The 17,026-nt window shown below is 33.6% G+C and overlaps 4 protein-coding genes across 6 annotated transcripts; 3 read left to right on the top strand and 1 right to left on the bottom strand.

The window, feature by feature from the left end:
• The first annotated feature begins 1,134 nt into the window (after positions 1-1,134).
• On the top strand, positions 1,135-2,347 carry LOC140979244 (zinc finger protein GIS3-like). Its single transcript, XM_073444574.1, has one exon. The coding sequence runs from the start codon at positions 1,461-1,463 to the stop codon at positions 2,163-2,165; it is 705 nt and encodes a 234-aa protein (XP_073300675.1). The 5' UTR covers positions 1,135-1,460; the 3' UTR covers positions 2,166-2,347.
• A 4,506-nt stretch (positions 2,348-6,853) lies between these two features.
• On the top strand, positions 6,854-8,744 carry LOC140979325 (uncharacterized). 3 transcript variants are annotated; one of them, XM_073444678.1, is made up of 3 exons: positions 6,854-7,901; positions 8,059-8,143; positions 8,260-8,744. In XM_073444678.1, exons 1-2 carry the CDS (start codon positions 7,062-7,064, stop codon positions 8,128-8,130), a joined length of 912 nt encoding a protein of 303 aa, XP_073300779.1. In that variant the 5' UTR covers positions 6,854-7,061; the 3' UTR covers positions 8,131-8,143; positions 8,260-8,744. The 3 variants fall into 3 exon arrangements, with proteins under 3 accessions (XP_073300779.1, XP_073300778.1, XP_073300777.1); XM_073444677.1 differs by having other exon boundaries at positions 6,855-7,901; positions 8,059-8,138; positions 8,279-8,742; XM_073444676.1 differs by having other exon boundaries at positions 6,855-7,901; positions 8,059-8,138; positions 8,250-8,740.
• A 3,415-nt stretch (positions 8,745-12,159) lies between these two features.
• LOC140978727 (uncharacterized) lies at positions 12,160-13,956 on the top strand. The gene is made up of 3 exons (XM_073443941.1): positions 12,160-13,150; positions 13,300-13,383; positions 13,470-13,956. Exons 1-2 carry the CDS (start codon positions 12,362-12,364, stop codon positions 13,369-13,371), a joined length of 861 nt encoding a protein of 286 aa, XP_073300042.1. The 5' UTR covers positions 12,160-12,361; the 3' UTR covers positions 13,372-13,383; positions 13,470-13,956.
• Positions 13,957-16,058: 2,102 nt separating this feature from the next.
• LOC140979134 (uncharacterized) lies at positions 16,059-16,841 on the bottom strand. Its single transcript, XM_073444480.1, has one exon. The coding sequence runs from the start codon at positions 16,839-16,841 to the stop codon at positions 16,059-16,061; it is 783 nt and encodes a 260-aa protein (XP_073300581.1).
• Between the last annotated feature and the right edge of the window lie 185 nt (positions 16,842-17,026).

Here is a 17,026-nt window from a genome sequence, read left to right as displayed (position 1 = left end):
TACAAGTTGTTAGGAAAGCAATCGAAATATGATGTTTGAGCTGACTATTATACAATTTAAAAAGATTTAAGATGCACTATTACCAATATTTATAGCTTTTGGTAAAACAACAAACATTTGGTCTTACAATTGATATTTATTAAAGCCAATATCATGAGTTCGATTCTAATTGATTGCAAAGACTGCAATTATTGAGAGAGATTGTTGGGGTGCAATATATAATTATCTCTGTCGAGAGAGTAATCGAAACGTTACGCTTAGACTATAAGATTTAAAAGGATTTGAGTTTCACTTTTACCCGTATAAATTTTAGTACAACTTTTGATAAATTTCATATAAATGGATATCGTACGTACTAATTGATTATTGGACAATTATTGATAATTAAACAACAGCGCCTTCTTTAAAAGCTACGTTTTTAACATGAAACAAGACAAAACAACATGTTTACTAGCTTATTTAATTTTATTATATATTCATTTCAAAAAATATTTGCCAAATCTTAAACTTCAAATAAACCTTTTTTAATGATTTCCTTGGAATTTTTATCCTACCACGAGGGTTTATTAACGTAAACAATTAATGATGATTGAGACGTACGAGGGTTTATTAGCAACTAGAGGAAGGCCTCGAATTCGGAATACAAGGGACGTACGATTTATTTTATTATATGAATCAATAAAAGAATGTTCTTTTAAATTAATTATATCCGGAAAATTAGAATTTTTTTCTACTCTCTTTTGGACTAAAAGAAAGACTTCATGGATGTGTTTTTGATTGCACTTGCTAACAAGAAAGAACAAGAAAGAGGTGGAAGACATGATTTCTTACTCAAAACAATAAGGCAAAGCTTAATCTTTTGATAGTTCAACCACTTCACATGCATCGCATTCTCTCACTTGCACACTCCACTAATTGTTAATTAATTACACACAAAAATAGCAAATTAAAAATTTGGTTATTGCCCTCCCATGTTCATGCATCTCTTTTTTTGGTGAAAGTACATTTATGGATAAAACAAAGGTATCAAGAATTCAATGGCAATCTAGTAAGTTCCCATACATGAATTTGAGACAAAAATATAAAAATGATGGTGACCCAAAGACAGATGCAATTTCATTGGGTCCCCATGTTTATCTCGAGCTATCTTTCTTCTTTCTTTTGGTGTTGAAAAAAAGAAAGAAAAGGTAGCGCTTGAAATGAGAATAATCAAATCTTTTATCATAATTTCACCATCGGATTCTAAAAAAATCATTAGATCTGTTCATAATCAGCGTAACTCTTATTATATACTAATTAATATATAATTAATTCATTAAAACTTGTATAAATACCCTCTCAGATGCCAAATCTTTCTTGATCCATATCTCAAGCAATTTGCTTCCTCTTTCTGTCTCCCTTTCATCTGTCATAGATCATAACACAAGCCACTCATCTATACACACACGAATAGCAGCTGTATGTATATGTACAGCATGGCAGATCATCTTGATCATCGAAAAGAAACATGCAACAGCACAACAGGCAACAGTAATGGCCGCTTGAAACTCTTCGGTTTCAACGTGGCAGAAGATCATCAAGAAGTTGACTCCACCAAATCCATCTCAGCCCTGCCGGAAACGGGCGTTTTTCCGTCGTCCGACAACCGAAAGTACGAGTGCCAATACTGCTGCCGAGAATTCTCCAACTCGCAGGCTTTGGGCGGCCACCAAAACGCTCACAAGAAAGAAAGGCAGCAGCTCAAGCGTGCACAGTTACAGGCCAGTCGAAACGCCGCCGTCTCGTACATGCGTAACCCTATGGTCTCCGCCTTCGCTCCGCCGACGCACCTTCTGCCAGCCACCGGCTCTATGGTGATCCCTGCAGCGGTGGGTGCTTCTCCTTCGTGGGTTTACGTCCCCCGCTCTGCGCCATCCTTCCACGTTTCGCATAGCAGTGTGTTTTCGCCTTCGACAAGTGGCAGGAGTGGGGTGAACTCATCTTGCGCCGGCGGCACAGGGGTGTCTAGCATAACGACCATTGGGCCCCAACAACAGATCAAGGCCGGCAAAGGAAGATTAGACGGGCCTTGTTTGAGCAGATTTTCAACAGCTGATGATGGGCTCAGTCTGGATGATACATTTGGGCTAGATTTGCACCTCAGCTTAGCTCCAGCCGGGCCGTAAGTTTTTGGAGCCCATCTTTGAGAATCAGCTGTGAAGCCACGTATAAATTATTTGCGATCGATTTTTGTATATTTTCTGATTTATTTATTTATTTTTACAAGGGGAGAATTTCTCAAATGCATTGATTAGTTTACTGTATTTTCATAATGGAATGTGAAATGTAAATTTACATATTTAGTGAATATCCTATTTACCTATACATTCCAAGATTTCCCTAAAAACAATGATGTGGAAAAGTTTACAAGTCGCTTGTGTCGGAAAAAGAAAAATATCAAGTATGGGAGAAAAAATTTTAATACTTTGTTTTCTAGGTAAAAACTTGTGTGAGACGGTTACGGGTCGTATTTTGTGAGACAGATCTTTTATTTAGGTCATCCATAAAAAATATTATTTTTTATGTTAAGGGTATTACTTTTTATTATGAATAGCGGTAGGATTAACCCATTTTAAAGATAAAGATTCGTGAGACCGTCTCATAAAAGACCTAATCTTGTTTCTACGCATAAAAACTTTTTCATAGTATTCTCAATTACGTATTAATGAATATTCGATAGGTTGATTGAGATATCGATAAAGAAATATTTGTCCCGTTGGAATTTTGGTATTCTAAATCAACCTCCATATTCTTTGTTTCATTAGCTGGAAAAAAAACCTCTCATTCTCAACAATTTTTTCTAAATATATGCTGTACTTTATATAGTTTTCTTGTATGTTTCATTAGATTCTAAATTTCATAATTAAGAAAAAAGACGTTTATCTAATCACTTATATGTTACTACTCTCTCGTAATATAATAAAAATAATAATAAAGCTTTTAAATTAATCTGTAAAGATCAACGTGACAAATTAAAAATATTTGATAAGCACTTATTTGATATATAAATTTATGTAAACGTATACATATATACGGTAAATAATAGTAGTACAATGGTGAAAATAGCATTGTAATAACATGATTGACATTATAAAAAAACTAATTTAGAGAACTATTTTTTTTATTAGAAAATATTTTTGAAAAACATCGTCCTTACTAGACATTACAGTGTCTTATCGACTATTTTTTTATTTCCGAACTAACCCACGTGTATGAGCTACTGGGCCTATCTTTTTCAGATGTAGTGGGCCTTAATCACTCTTGAAAACAGCCCTAATCACTCACATCTCAATTCTCAAACTAGTAATTCTATCTTAATTCTTAACGATCACTACTCACACACTACATTCTCTCCAACACACAAATATGTTGTCGAATTTTATTGGAAAACAAAAAAGTAATCCCAATTTATTAAAATAGTATGTATTTTGTGAGATGTTCTCATAAATCTTTATTCTTGAGATGGTCAATCATGCACATATTTATAATAAAAATCAATATTTATGACATAAAAAATAATATATTTTTTGATCAAAATAAAATATTTCTCGTAAAATTGACTTGTAGACCGTCTCACAAGAGTATTTGTGCTATTAAAATTGTATATCATCAACAATTAGTAAGATGATACGTTCTATCCAACAAATAGAGACTGATACCCGTGGATTAATTGCAGACGATGGGGGTAAATTGAAAGACACGGTTTTCGCGGAGGATCATGAGGGAGGCGAGGTTTCTGTACCTCCGCTGACGCATGATACTGCGGTGATGCCTGTGAAAGGTGAAACATGTAGGCCTAGGAGTCTGATCAGAAAGTGGCAAGCCACGTGTAAGACGCCGGTTATGAGTGGGTTTGTCGTCGGTGCAAATGGCTGCCCTTCTGCCTCGGGATTCAGCGGGAACAGTTTGAGGGTGGATGGGGATGTGTCTGCGAATGACAAGTCCTCTAGGCGGAGAAGGGGCGGTAACCAGGTAGCAATCGTGCATGGGAGAAGAGGAAGGAGACGAAGTTCTCAGTTTCCCCATCAAAAACAGAAATCCAAGAGTACTTCTCGGCATTTACGATCCACAGACCTCCACAGACCACCAGGCAGAATCAAAAAGAGAGCTAAGAAAGTTCAGACTCGTGAAAGTGCATTCAGTCACGGTTTTATCGATGATGGATGCTTCACAAAATTGGGCAGGCACTGATTCCAGGGTTGTGGTTGGCAGAAGTTGCAACTCCTGGAGCTGCTCCATGACAAGAAATTAAGGTACAAGCTAGGAACAGTGTGCCTCGAGAATGCTATTAATGTTGCACTAACGCACATTGATTAATGTTTCATACAAATATCACTTCAATATTGCACTTAATTCTATGGTACAATACAAGTGAATGTCAAAAGAGCTCTTTTACATAATTAATGGTCTTATTCCAATATGTTTCCATTCTTTGTTAAACAAATATGAAGATACTGTTTTCGCGGGAAATTTTCGAAACATGACACCGATCTAACTAAGTTTTCGAAAAATAACTCTCGAGTGTAATTCTAATACACTTGAACAAGTTAACTTAAAAAAAAAGACGAAAATTATTTTGCAATTAACAATCCATATTGTTGTATATGCTTTTGATCGACCTTGGTACCACAATAGCAAAGATACTTGTTTGGTACCTTGTAGAACCGAGTGCTTACTGTCTTATCAAAAGCTATAGCTGATGGTAATGGTGCAAATCAAATCTTTTAAACCGCACAGCAGTTCAAGCACCACGGTTCTATCGCTCTACCAAGTAAGGACAATTATTGCACCCAACAATCTCCCTCCCAATAATTGCACTCCTTACAATCAATGTGAATCGAACCCGTGACTTTGACTCTGATACCAATTGTAGGACCGAACGCTTGCCGTTTTACCAAAAGCTATAGCTGGTAGTAATGGTACAACTCAAATCTTTTAAACCGCACAGCAGCTTAAGCATCACGGTTCGATCGCTCTACCAAACAAAGACAATTATTGCACCCAACATACCTTGATTGGTGAATTGTTAAAAGATCATGCATAAACTATTCTTGAAATGGGATTTAGCTCGATAAGAATGTTTGTTTGTCTCCGCTACCGCTTTCATCTCTTTCCATTACGATTATTCCACATTTTTTTTTTTAGAAATACTATATTTTTTAATGGTATTTATATAATTACATTGATTTGAGGATAATATTTTTTAACTGAAGAAATATTTGAGTTATTGAAAAAATAAGGAGTGATTAAAAGTTAAATCAAACATTTTATTATTCTACATGAGGTTAAATTAGGTATTTAACCCAAATTTCTCTAAGAAATTGATGGAATTTGGTGAAGGTCAACCAATTAAACTCTTAACAGAAGTTCAAATTAACTTTTTTTAATATAAAAAAACAGAAGTTTAAATTAACTTTTTTTAATATAAAATAATATTTGTGTGTGAGTAGAGTAATATTAAACAAACTTACAATTATACTAGTCTGCGTTTACTTTAAATGATTGGATTGTATATATAAATTATAACGTGATTATTAAAGCAATTAAATAGGGTTTGGAATAATGATAGATAAATAATAATATGTTTATTCTGATTGATTATGATTACCATCGATATTAAAATTAAATTATGATTCCTTAATTTACCCTTTTGATCAATATATCTTCTATAATAAAATTAATTAAAAATTATAGTTGAAAAATATTATTTTTACATTTTTATATTATAAATTTAATTTTCCTTGCTTTTAAAAATATTTTATAGTGTTACTTGAATTTTTAAAAAATAATATTTTAATTCAAAATAAATACTTAATATTTTTAAAGTGCTTAATATTTTTATGATACGATATATGGGATAATATTGCACTATATATATCAAATAGAAGTCCAACATTTTTGGTTAGTAATAATTATTTAAAACTTTTATATTTGATTTTCTTGTAAATATTATTTTCATATTTTCAAGAATTATAAATATAACTATTTTAATTTTCCTAAATATAAATTTAAATTATAAATATGATTTTATAAATCATTTAGTAAATAATTTATTTTAATATATAAATTTTAAATATATTTGATATGAAGTTAATGCAAAAAAACACTTTTTATAATCACTGGGGTCAACCGAAGAAGAGGTCCGATTAGTGCAACCCTAATTTTTATGAAGGCAATAAAAAATTTAAAAATTTCTTAAATTTAATACTCGATTTAACAGCGTTACTAATCCATATCAACATAAAATATGTGTATTCAATATATCATATCACTTTTAATGACTTTCATAGAGTTTTTGCATTTACATTTTCAATAAATTTTTAATAATTCCATGAATTCATTAACATACAAACACTAAATTTTCTAAAAAAAATCTAGAGAAATCTAAAGAAATCTGTTTGTAAATCTATGAGATTCTGTAAAATTCAATAAAAATATATCAAATTCACTAAACTCCATCATTTAAAAAAAGTATTAAAAGTAATGAAAACTTTGGATTGAATACACCTTACTAAAATAAACGTTTTTTTTTTAATTTGAGTTTATAGAGTTAATCTCCATAAAAAAGATTGAATAGATTGACTTTTGTTTTTTCCATTTTATGAATATTTAAGGATTATGAATTGAGCAAAAAATCGATCATTCTGATTAAAAAAGTTTAATTAAGAATTTTGCAGAAAAAACATGGGTTATTTAACACTGAAAAGCGCATTGCAATCGTAACGCGCGTTCGCGTTTTGTGGAATAGGGGGCAAATACGGAAAAGCGCATAATGAGTCCTGCTCCAAATCAAAGCCCAACGTTCAAAGATGAGAGTACGAAATGTCGAAACCACCCCTGCCCCTGAGCCTATAAATCCCAGCATTCCCCGGTGTTTTCGTCAAAATAAACCTGAGAAATTAAGAAAACCAGAGCAAGCAAATCCTTTTCTCCATCTTCTTCTAATATCAAAGAAATACATTCCACGGTATAGTTTTTTCCATCGAACGTGTGGGTTCAGTGTGAACTTTGAATTCCAGGATATGGCCATGGACGCACAAAGTTCCAAGGCGTTGCATAAATTTACGTTTCCGGGCAGTTTAAGGTGGGGGAATCAGAGATCTCTCCGCTGCATGAAGGTCAATTCTGATAGCCAGGTCTCGTCGCTTTTGGAATTTACCTCAAATGGTTCTGATTCTTCCGGTAACCGCCACCATCAGCAATCAAGCCAATTGCGGCAGACCTCGGGAGATAGAGGTAGAGCGAAAGGCTCTCCTGATTCTGATTTTGTGTTTCTCGGATCCCACCAGATGGGTTCTACTCCGCCACTGGTAACACATAGTGTCCGGGGAATCGGAGAAGATGAGAGAAATGGAATCACCACTGTGAGAGAGAACGTTATGTTCGATCGTCAGAAGATTGCTGATGAATTGAAAGAGTCGATTTTCAAGGAGGGTCATGAGGGAGAAGAGGTTTCTGTGTCTCCGCCGTTGCTAACGCCTCATCCTGCGTCGATGTCAGTGGGAGGTGACGCCAATATGCCGTGGAATCTGAGGAAGAGGCGAGCTGCGTGTAAGACACCGACACGTGGGTTTGTCGTCGGTGTAAATGAAGGAGCTTCTTGCGCCGACGTCGCGGGGATGGGTAAGAGGGCAGATGGGGCGAAACGCAGTTCTGCAATTTCTCTAATTAAAGCCGCCGCCGCGGTAACTGACAAGTCGCTGCGGAGCGGTGGCAACGGGTGCGGAGAGAAAAGGAAACGGGAGAAGGTCTTAGTTGCCCTGTCAAGGAGAGAAATCGAAGAGGATTTCTTGTCATTTACTGGTCGTAAACCACCACGCAGACCCAAGAAGAGAAACAAGATTGTTCAGAGGGAATTGGATGTAAGCACATGAAAACTTCAATGACACGTTTAATTGAAAACTCAAATTTGATTTTATCAAAACACTGAAAATTAAGGGTTTTTGGTTATTTGACCATTTGATTCATGAGAATGTATATAATAACTGTTTCATTGAGTCTGGTTCTGATTTTGTGCAGACATTGTTCCCTGGATTGCGGTTGACAGAAATTACACCGAACTTGTATAAAGTTTCTGGAGCTGCTCCATGACAAAAGAGGTGACGTGTTATCCTATCTAAGGATGCTGAAATAATATATATAGATTGATTACTACTACTTGATTATTTTAAACTTGGTGCTAAAATTTGATATCATTGGTGAATTTGCAGTTGCTAGAAGATGCCTTTTGTGCTTGCAGATACTGATTCATTGCACAGGATGGAGAAATATAGTGTGATATGGTGCGCAGCATTGCTGTTTTGAACTGGGAATCTGATCATAATGTTCTTCTGGTAAAACGTGGTGTACTAGGAAGAGTTGGTGGCTTTAAGAATGTTAATTTCAGTTATTTCTGATTATAGATAGTTGTTTAACATTCTTGTTATGATTCAGGTAAACAAGGAAGGTAGTATAGGGAAAAATATTGGTGGGGGTATTGTTTTTGTTCTTCCTCTTTATATTAATACAATTGAACAGAATGCTTTGCTCAATCCGTGTTAAGTTCATTGAATGCTCCTTTTAATTAGACCCCATTGTTTGTCCTGCTCATTCTGTGTTTGATGCTTTATGGACATCCTTTCACAAGCTTACGAAGCGTAGACCGCAGCGAGTAAGAGTGTAAGCGAGCCAACGACTATCGAGTGGTTTCGGGAGCAGCTCACAAGCAGCTCCCTCAAAGTTCGAGTGCCAAATTTGATGTATTTGCTAATACATAGTTAAAGTCGAGCAAATTTGATGCTCGAGATGTAAGGGCCAGGTATTTTTCAGATTGTACAACTGAAGGCACTAAGCAAAGCAGAATCCATCAACATAATCATGATTCCATATTTTTGCACTGAATTCATCAACGTAATCATGATTGAGTTGATAAATTTGTTAGCCGACTACTGATTTTATATGACGAAACAATTAAATTTTCTTGTTCCAAAATAGAACTTCATGTCCAATGTTCATAGAGTACATATATTTCAAGTATCAAAATAAATAGCCAACTTAACTGTTTCTTGAAGTCTGAAAATAAATAATTTTGTTGACTTGATTTATAAAAAAAATATATAAGAAATTTAAATCATATATTATGCCTTTGGGTTTGAAAATTTAATATAAACATCTCCACATCATGAATAAATTAGTTCAGGAAAAGAAATCGATCATTTAACAATCATTGTTCCAACAACTTTCTTTTGAACTATATCAAATATTAAGATTTAACATCACCTTGGTCAATAAATCAACTGTCTTTTTTTTTTTTAACATAGATGTAACCCACAATCGCTAAGCTATGAAGCAAATTACATAAATAATTTGGCTATATTACAAATCAGGTTAATCTAATTAATCGTATTGAACAAATTCTGCGTGGTGTACTACATGGGCACCTCCACTCAACTCTCAGTATAGACTCGATGTCGATGCGGGATTTGATTCTATCAGAGATAAATATGGTGTGGGGATGCGCAGGGGAGAGTCCGTGGGGCGAAAGCTTGTCCAATTCGGTTTCCTGGAAGTGTGGTTTGTGCAGAACTTCTGGCTGTAAGGATGAGAATGGACTTCAGCTTGGCGCTTGGGCTGGACAATGTGTGCATATTTTCTGACTCTCTGGTAGCGGTTAAGGCGGTGAGGGAAGAGAATTTCGATCTAAGTCACAGCGGCGGAGTGGCTTCCGAAGTTAGAGCGATGCTTGAGGATGAGTCATTCCTTTCGATACAACATATGAGACGTACGGCTAACAACGTCACTCATACTCTACCTCGACGAGCTCTAATGTTTTCTTTGTTATTTAGATGGACCGATGGCGTTCTTCCGTCGTGGCTCATTAATATTATAACCCGAGACTTGTCGGTTATTTGAGTTACGAAAATATTTCTATTCAAAAAAAAAGTCTTCTTTTGGTTTATTTTGGAAAGGTAAAATAATCCTCTTCGGCTAGTTCATTATTATATTTAATTTATGTACTAAATTGCCCCCCGCAAGTTGGACCTAATTTTAATAAAAGTTTGTTATGGTATTTTCCATTATTATTAGGAATATTTAATGTTGGATTGGATATGGATTCTTCGGTCAAGCTTAAAACTTGTTCAAAAGACTTCGTAATCTTCCGAAATTTCCTCATTCGTGTGAGACCTTGAAGATGTGTTTGGTACAAATGATGGATAAATATATAATTGATTATGCTATAGATAACAAGATTGATATATTATTAATCAAACATTATGTGATACTATTAAGATGGTTTGGTTCAAAAATTTGAATATGTGATTAACTTTTATATATTAATAAATTTAAGATTATGCTCTTGCTAAGTTTATTTATTTGTTGTACACATCTGAAAGTAATAAATAATAATAATAATAATAATAATAATAATAATAATAATAATAATAATGTTAATAATAAAGATATTAATAATCTTTGAATTAATAAGTGTAAATATCATAAAATTAAATATAATAAAAATAAAAATATTATTGATAAGCATAACCAACATTAAAATTTAGTTTTTATTATTTTATTAAAATATATACAAATAAATTTTTTTTTCAAAATAAAAGTATATCTTTATATTCTTTAAAGTTTAAATCAAATTAAATAATAATGATATATATTAAATATCGGGCTCGACATCTAACGTACAACACTTTAAAATAAATTTTTTATTCAATAAATAACTTAACACTCTAAGAAATCAGAGGAGAAAAATGTAATTTATTGAATTTTGATAGTGTATCCCACTTGATTTGTTATATTAATAATCAAATAGTTATCCACAAAATTGGTTCTTAAACCCGGTCAAAATGATTATTAAAACATTTTAAAATTTTAACCAAAAATTTTATAAGTGTTTGACTATTAATCTATCCTTGTTTAATCGACTCAACCAAACACACCCTTAGAGTATACGAGTAAATATATGTACACATCTATATTATTATTATTATTATTATATTATTAAGTATTAGACCCTTAGAGTAACTACTTTAGAGAACATCAAAATATTTAATTCCATAATTATCTTTTTTACCTTACTAAAAACTTCCTCAAGTCAATCAAAGAAAAAAATCTAAACAAAATTTTTCTTTTAAATCGAGCAACTCTTCTAAATTGAAAATAATTTCATGTTAATTATTTAGTATTATTTGATCAAATTAAAAAAAATAATAATACATGCAACATATAAATGTACATGCTTATATATGATTTTTACTTTTCTAACTCACAATGGTGTGTGTGTGTATTTGTACTTTTTATGATTGTTAATTTTTTAAATTCAAATTTTATTTTGGTACATATTATTATATATAAAAGAATCTAAGAATCGATTTTAAATTTTTTAAAAAAACATATTAAAAGTTTTAAAAGTTACCATACTTCACCAAATTTTGTCTTCTAAAAAAATATCCGCCAAAGGAAAAAACGCCACCCTCAAAAAAGAAAAAATATATATGAGATTAACTTTCTTGAAAAGATACAAATTAAATAAAAAAACTATTCAAATAATAATTAAAAAAAGAACTCAAAAATCTATGTAAACATTACATAAAATCATACTAATGAATCATGTTTAGAGTCAATTTCCGTTGTTTGAATAATCAAAATGTATCCTACTTTACCCTCAAAATCTTGTAATATATATTTGCGACTACTAGATCATCTATTTTTTTGACAATTTTTCAAATGATGCCGAACACATAAAAATAATCGATAAACCGAATAAAATTCAAACACCTTATTTAATTATTTAATGTGAATTTCAAATAACACTAAACTCGATTAGAGTTTATATATTAAGATTGGATTAGATTAATATCAAGTCTCCCATCCGAATTTACATTCTATAATAATGTTGTCTAAATTTATATTAAACTAAATCACAGTTCCATCTGACAAAAGCATAAATAACCTAATTGGCTGATTTCTTCACAAAAACAAAATATTTATATATATAAAAAAGGCGTTTCAGGTGAAAATAGTTGGTTTCAATTTTCCGTGCGCAGGTTAGCGAACCCGACCCGACCCGAAACCACGTACTTTTGATACCACGTACCTTTGATTGTTTGATGATGATGATGATGATGATGATGCTGCTGCTCCTTCCCGGCGATTTTCTTAATTTCATTTTTTAAACATAAATAAAATATAGAAGGAAAAACACGGCAAGTAATCCTTCTTTCGTCTGCTTTTTCCATCTCACCGCTTCTTCCATCCATTGGAACATCCAAGAAATACCTAAAGCTTCTACCTTTGAGCGTGTGATTGAGTGTGAAATTTGAATGTGCAGGATATGGCTATGGGGACAGAAAGATCCAAGGCTTTACATAATTTCACGTTTCCCGTCGGTTTGAGGTGGGGGAATCAGAAATTTCTCCGCTGCATTAAGGTCGATTCTGATGGACAATTCATCAATGAAGCTGGTTCATCTGATCACCACCACCACCACCAGCAGCAGCAATCAATCAATCAGCGGCAGACTACAAGTGATAGAAAGAGAGACAAAGACTCTTCTGCTTCCAAATTGCTTCCTTTTGGATCCCTCCAAATGGGTTCTGCTCCACCGCCGGTGTCAGATGACGGGTTTGCCTCCATGAGAGAGAACGTGAAGCTTGATGTTCAGACGGCTGCTGATAAATTGAAAGCTGCGACCTTTAAGGATAGTCATGAGGATTGTTCGGTTTCTGTATCTCTTCTGCCGCCGCACCCGCCGGTACCGCGGCATTCTGCGGTGATGCCTGGTGAAGGAGAGGCCAAAAATCCGTGGAATCTGAGGAAGAGGCGAGCTGCCTGTAAGACTCCGGTAAGTGGGTTTATTTTCGGTACAAATGGTGGTTCTTCTGCCGCCGGGGTTAGCGGGAAAACTTTGAGGGCGGATGGGGCGACGGAGGCAACTGACGAATTGTCCAGGCTTAGAAGTGGTGGTAACGTGGCGGCGATTTGCGCAGAGAAGTTAACGCGGGAGAAATTTTCAGTTGCCCTCTCAAAGAGAGAAATCGGAGAGGATTTTTTTTCATTCACTGGTCACAAACCAGCGCGCAGACCCAAGAAGAGAGCTAAAATTGTCCAGAGAGAATTGGATGTAAGACCACGATCCCGAATTCCCTTTATTGCATCTCATATTGATTTCATTCTCACAATCGAAATCGGAGTTTTTGGTTATTTAATCATTCGATTGATTATACTACATTTAATCTCTGTTTCATCAAATCTTCTTCTTGTTTTGGGTAGACACTATTCCCAGGATTGAGTTTGACAGAAATTACGGCAGATACGTATAAAGTTTCTGAAGGTGCTCCGTGACAAAACAAAAAGGTAATCTTCTAAATCTTTGATAGAGTTTCCATTTCTTATTGATGTGATTCTAAAGTTGAATTTTGAATCGTTGGCTTAATCTGAAGTTACTCTGGAGTTGGATGATGTCCCTTTTTCCTTGAAGAAATTGGTTGATTGTAAAGGACGGACTAGTATTGATTGGATGGGGAATTCTATCAAAATATCGAATCCTCTGGTAAAAATTTGGTGGCCAAGGAAGGATTACTTGCTCTATGAAAGCTATTGTTTATTTAGTTCTGATCAATTGTTTATATTTCTTGTTTTCTTTGGTAGAAATAAAACCAACATAGTGAAAGAGATATGCAACAGGTTTTTCTTTCTTTCTTTCTTAATTAACAAAGAACACGATGCTTCGTGTTGCGAAAGTTTTCTCGCTAACAGCATATCTTTGCATGTATTCCTATTTGTTGTGCTTGTATAATCTGTGATTGGCTTGGGCTTGTGTTGGCGTAATGACATCAATATACCGCCACAAAATTTCATCTGCTTATTATGAGTATTCCTACTCTAAGTTCAGCTCAATGGTTTATTGGACTTGTTTGATTGGGGACATCTCTGTTTTCTGGGTTTGGAGTAATGATCCTTTTGCATCAGAATACTGATCAACGATAATCACAGTTAGTTCTCTTGAACCAAAATGTGAATTTTAAGTTATTTTACATTCAAATGGGCTTTCTTGGTTTTAGTAACACACCTCCCTAGAAAGAAAATATGGAGATTAAATTTCTTAGGCTGGTGATCTCTGAACAGGTTCTCTGATATTTTTTCACTGATCCTGTTTTCGCCATGATGCTAAATTTCTAGCACAACAGTCTTGTTTCATGAAATCAAGATATCATCGGACGGATCAACAAAAGCAAAATGTTGTCGTGAGCTCGTAGAGTGAGGTGAACCGTGAACCCCAGAAATTCGAGTTCGGATGAACATAAACTAATCCAAAATGTTGAGATAGAGGTGAAAGGAGGTGTGATTCCATAAGGATGGAGCACAAATCAACTAATTCTTGAATATTATCCTGCTCGGTTTTATGCATGCATGGGGGACTGTTGCTCACTTCCCCCTATTCCTAGTATGACAATCTTGTGAATTTCAGCCCTGAATATTTGAATGATGTGTGAGGGAGGGGAATGGGACAATGGAATTTTCGCTTAAGTTTCACTTCCACAAGCTTTGACGATTTCATGCAAAATTTCACGTGTGGTAGAGATTGTTTCTTGAACGACCCCTACGTGTTGACCTTTCCCTATGTTCGTTTCTAGGCATCTGTTTGTTTGGCTTCCAAGTTATTACAACCTATCAAACAGCTCGCCCTTGTAATTACACTCGTATTTTTAATAATCCATATAAAAAATTTATTTCTGTTATTTTTATAATATTATTAAACTCCCAAATATATTGACGAAATGAAATTTGTAGCTCGAATCCTTACATAACTTATATATAATTGTAATTATATTGATGTATGATTCTAATGACACATAAAACTTGAGTGAAACAAGAATGTAAAAACATAACCATAATATTTAATTAGGGAGAACTAATTAAATACATCAATTTTATATATTTAACATAAGTATATATAATATTAAATACATCGATTTAATTAATTCACCAAAAGTGAATTTATTCTAACTATATATNAACACAAATATTTAACACATTTTTAAATAATTTTTCAACAACTATATATTTATGCCAAAATTTTCAATGGCAGTATACTATATTGAAAATTATGGTATAAAAAAATATATACCGATATCGTGTTCAAATTTTTGGTATACCCAATCTCGGTATACCGAAATTTTCGGTATGTATAACTAGTATACTGATTATATCAAAATTTTGAGGTATACCGAGATTTCAGTACGATATCAATATATATCGTTTTATACCGAAAAGACCTTATATTCTTTTTAATTCATAACTTTATTATTTAAAAATATTATATATTTTTTAATTTACATATATATTTTATATATTATTTTTATATTTCGATATATATCGAAATTTATCAAATTTCATATCATATCTTATTTTAATATTCGGTATAACGAGAATTTCGATAAATTTGATATTTTTCGACACGATAACTTCGATATATCAAAAATTTCGATATTTTTTTCTCACTCTTAGGCAAGATAAATCCATTTAAAATAGCTAGCAAGTATCAAATCCGTATTATTAAAGATCGAAGATCAATATTGGCACGTTGATAGTTGAGTACTAGTTGTGCAAGGTGTGCCTTGTGATCTCATATATTATATGTAAGACTCACTACTCTTGTCTTGTTCTGTTCCTTTGGTGGTACATGATTGGCCTGAATTAAAGGTAAACTCTAACCATACATTTTTAACTAATCCATGTCATATGGCCAGCAAAGAAGAAACCCTCTAAATTCAAGTAACAACAAATGCCAGCCATTCAATAATTCATTTGGCAAATAATTAAAATAAAAGAAATTATTTCTTTGTTTTTCAATACACTTGAGACATGTACTATAACTCGTGATGAGAATCGATATAATTTTATGTGAGATCAATATTTACAAAAATTAATTAGGGATGGATATAATTCATTGTACAAAAACTAAAAAAGAAAAAGAAAAAAGAGTGAACTGTACACAAAACCATAAACTTGATTGATTATTTCAAGAATCATTTCTTCTTCTTCTTAGATTTTTTACTACAGAAAAAAGAACCGATCCCAAAGAAACTTACTGTACCTTTAGCAACGTAAGTAGGAGGGATATTCAAAACGGGACTAATTCTAACACCATTGCCATATGATCTGCTGGAACTCTTGTTCAAATAAGGTCTTTCGGATTTGTTGTAATAAGGGTAGTATTGAATCGGAAATGAACGTAGATTTGAAGATTCTTTCATTGAATGCTGCTTCTGCATAACTTTGTGTTTTGGATTTGGATTCGGAGCAGAACCTGTTGAGTTGCTTCGTGTTAAAAAATGTAAAGATCGAAGTAACCCGCCGTTGCTAATACTATTTCTTCCATTTTCACAGGCGCTGCTGCTTCTTCTGAACTTCCAAAAGGGTTTTGTGAATCGCCTGTTATTATACTCTTGATCATCAGAATCGAAACTGGTGGATAAGAACTCGATCAATCGCTTTTTCTCTGTGTTTCGGATTGGATTCTCGATGGTTTGGTGTGGTGGAGTAATTGTGATTTTTCTGGGTTTAGAATGGGGTTGTATTGGATCTGATTGATGGGTTTGAACTTTCTTGAATTTGAGAGGCAGGATTTTCCCATTGGCGAAGAGTTCATCGGCGGAGGAGATTGGTTGCGACAAGTTTTGGATGATGCAGAAGTTGAAATCAAAGGCCGCGATGTTCTCCTCGTCTTCTTCTCTTATCGGATCATGAGAAAGTGGAGTTCTTGGGGTGGCGAATGGACTTGAGAGTTCAGAGCATATGTCAACTGCCATGGCGATATATATCTTTGCAAGAATTTGGAAACTGTTGCAACAGGAGAATAATTTTATACCCACAAAAGGATTTTATGTATAAAGATCAAGAAATTAAAAGTCGGAAACTATAATGTCATGATTTGTGATATGAAATTTGGTTTAGGATTCAAAGAAATGTAGCTCATTCGGGTTTTATAACTCTT

Source organism: Primulina huaijiensis, chromosome 6, assembly GCF_012295235.1.
Source record: "Primulina huaijiensis isolate GDHJ02 chromosome 6, ASM1229523v2, whole genome shotgun sequence".
NCBI classification, from domain to species: Eukaryota; Viridiplantae; Streptophyta; class Magnoliopsida; order Lamiales; family Gesneriaceae; genus Primulina; species Primulina huaijiensis.
The sequence above is the reverse complement of the archived record's forward strand: the minus strand, read 5'-3'. Positions and strand labels throughout refer to the sequence as shown.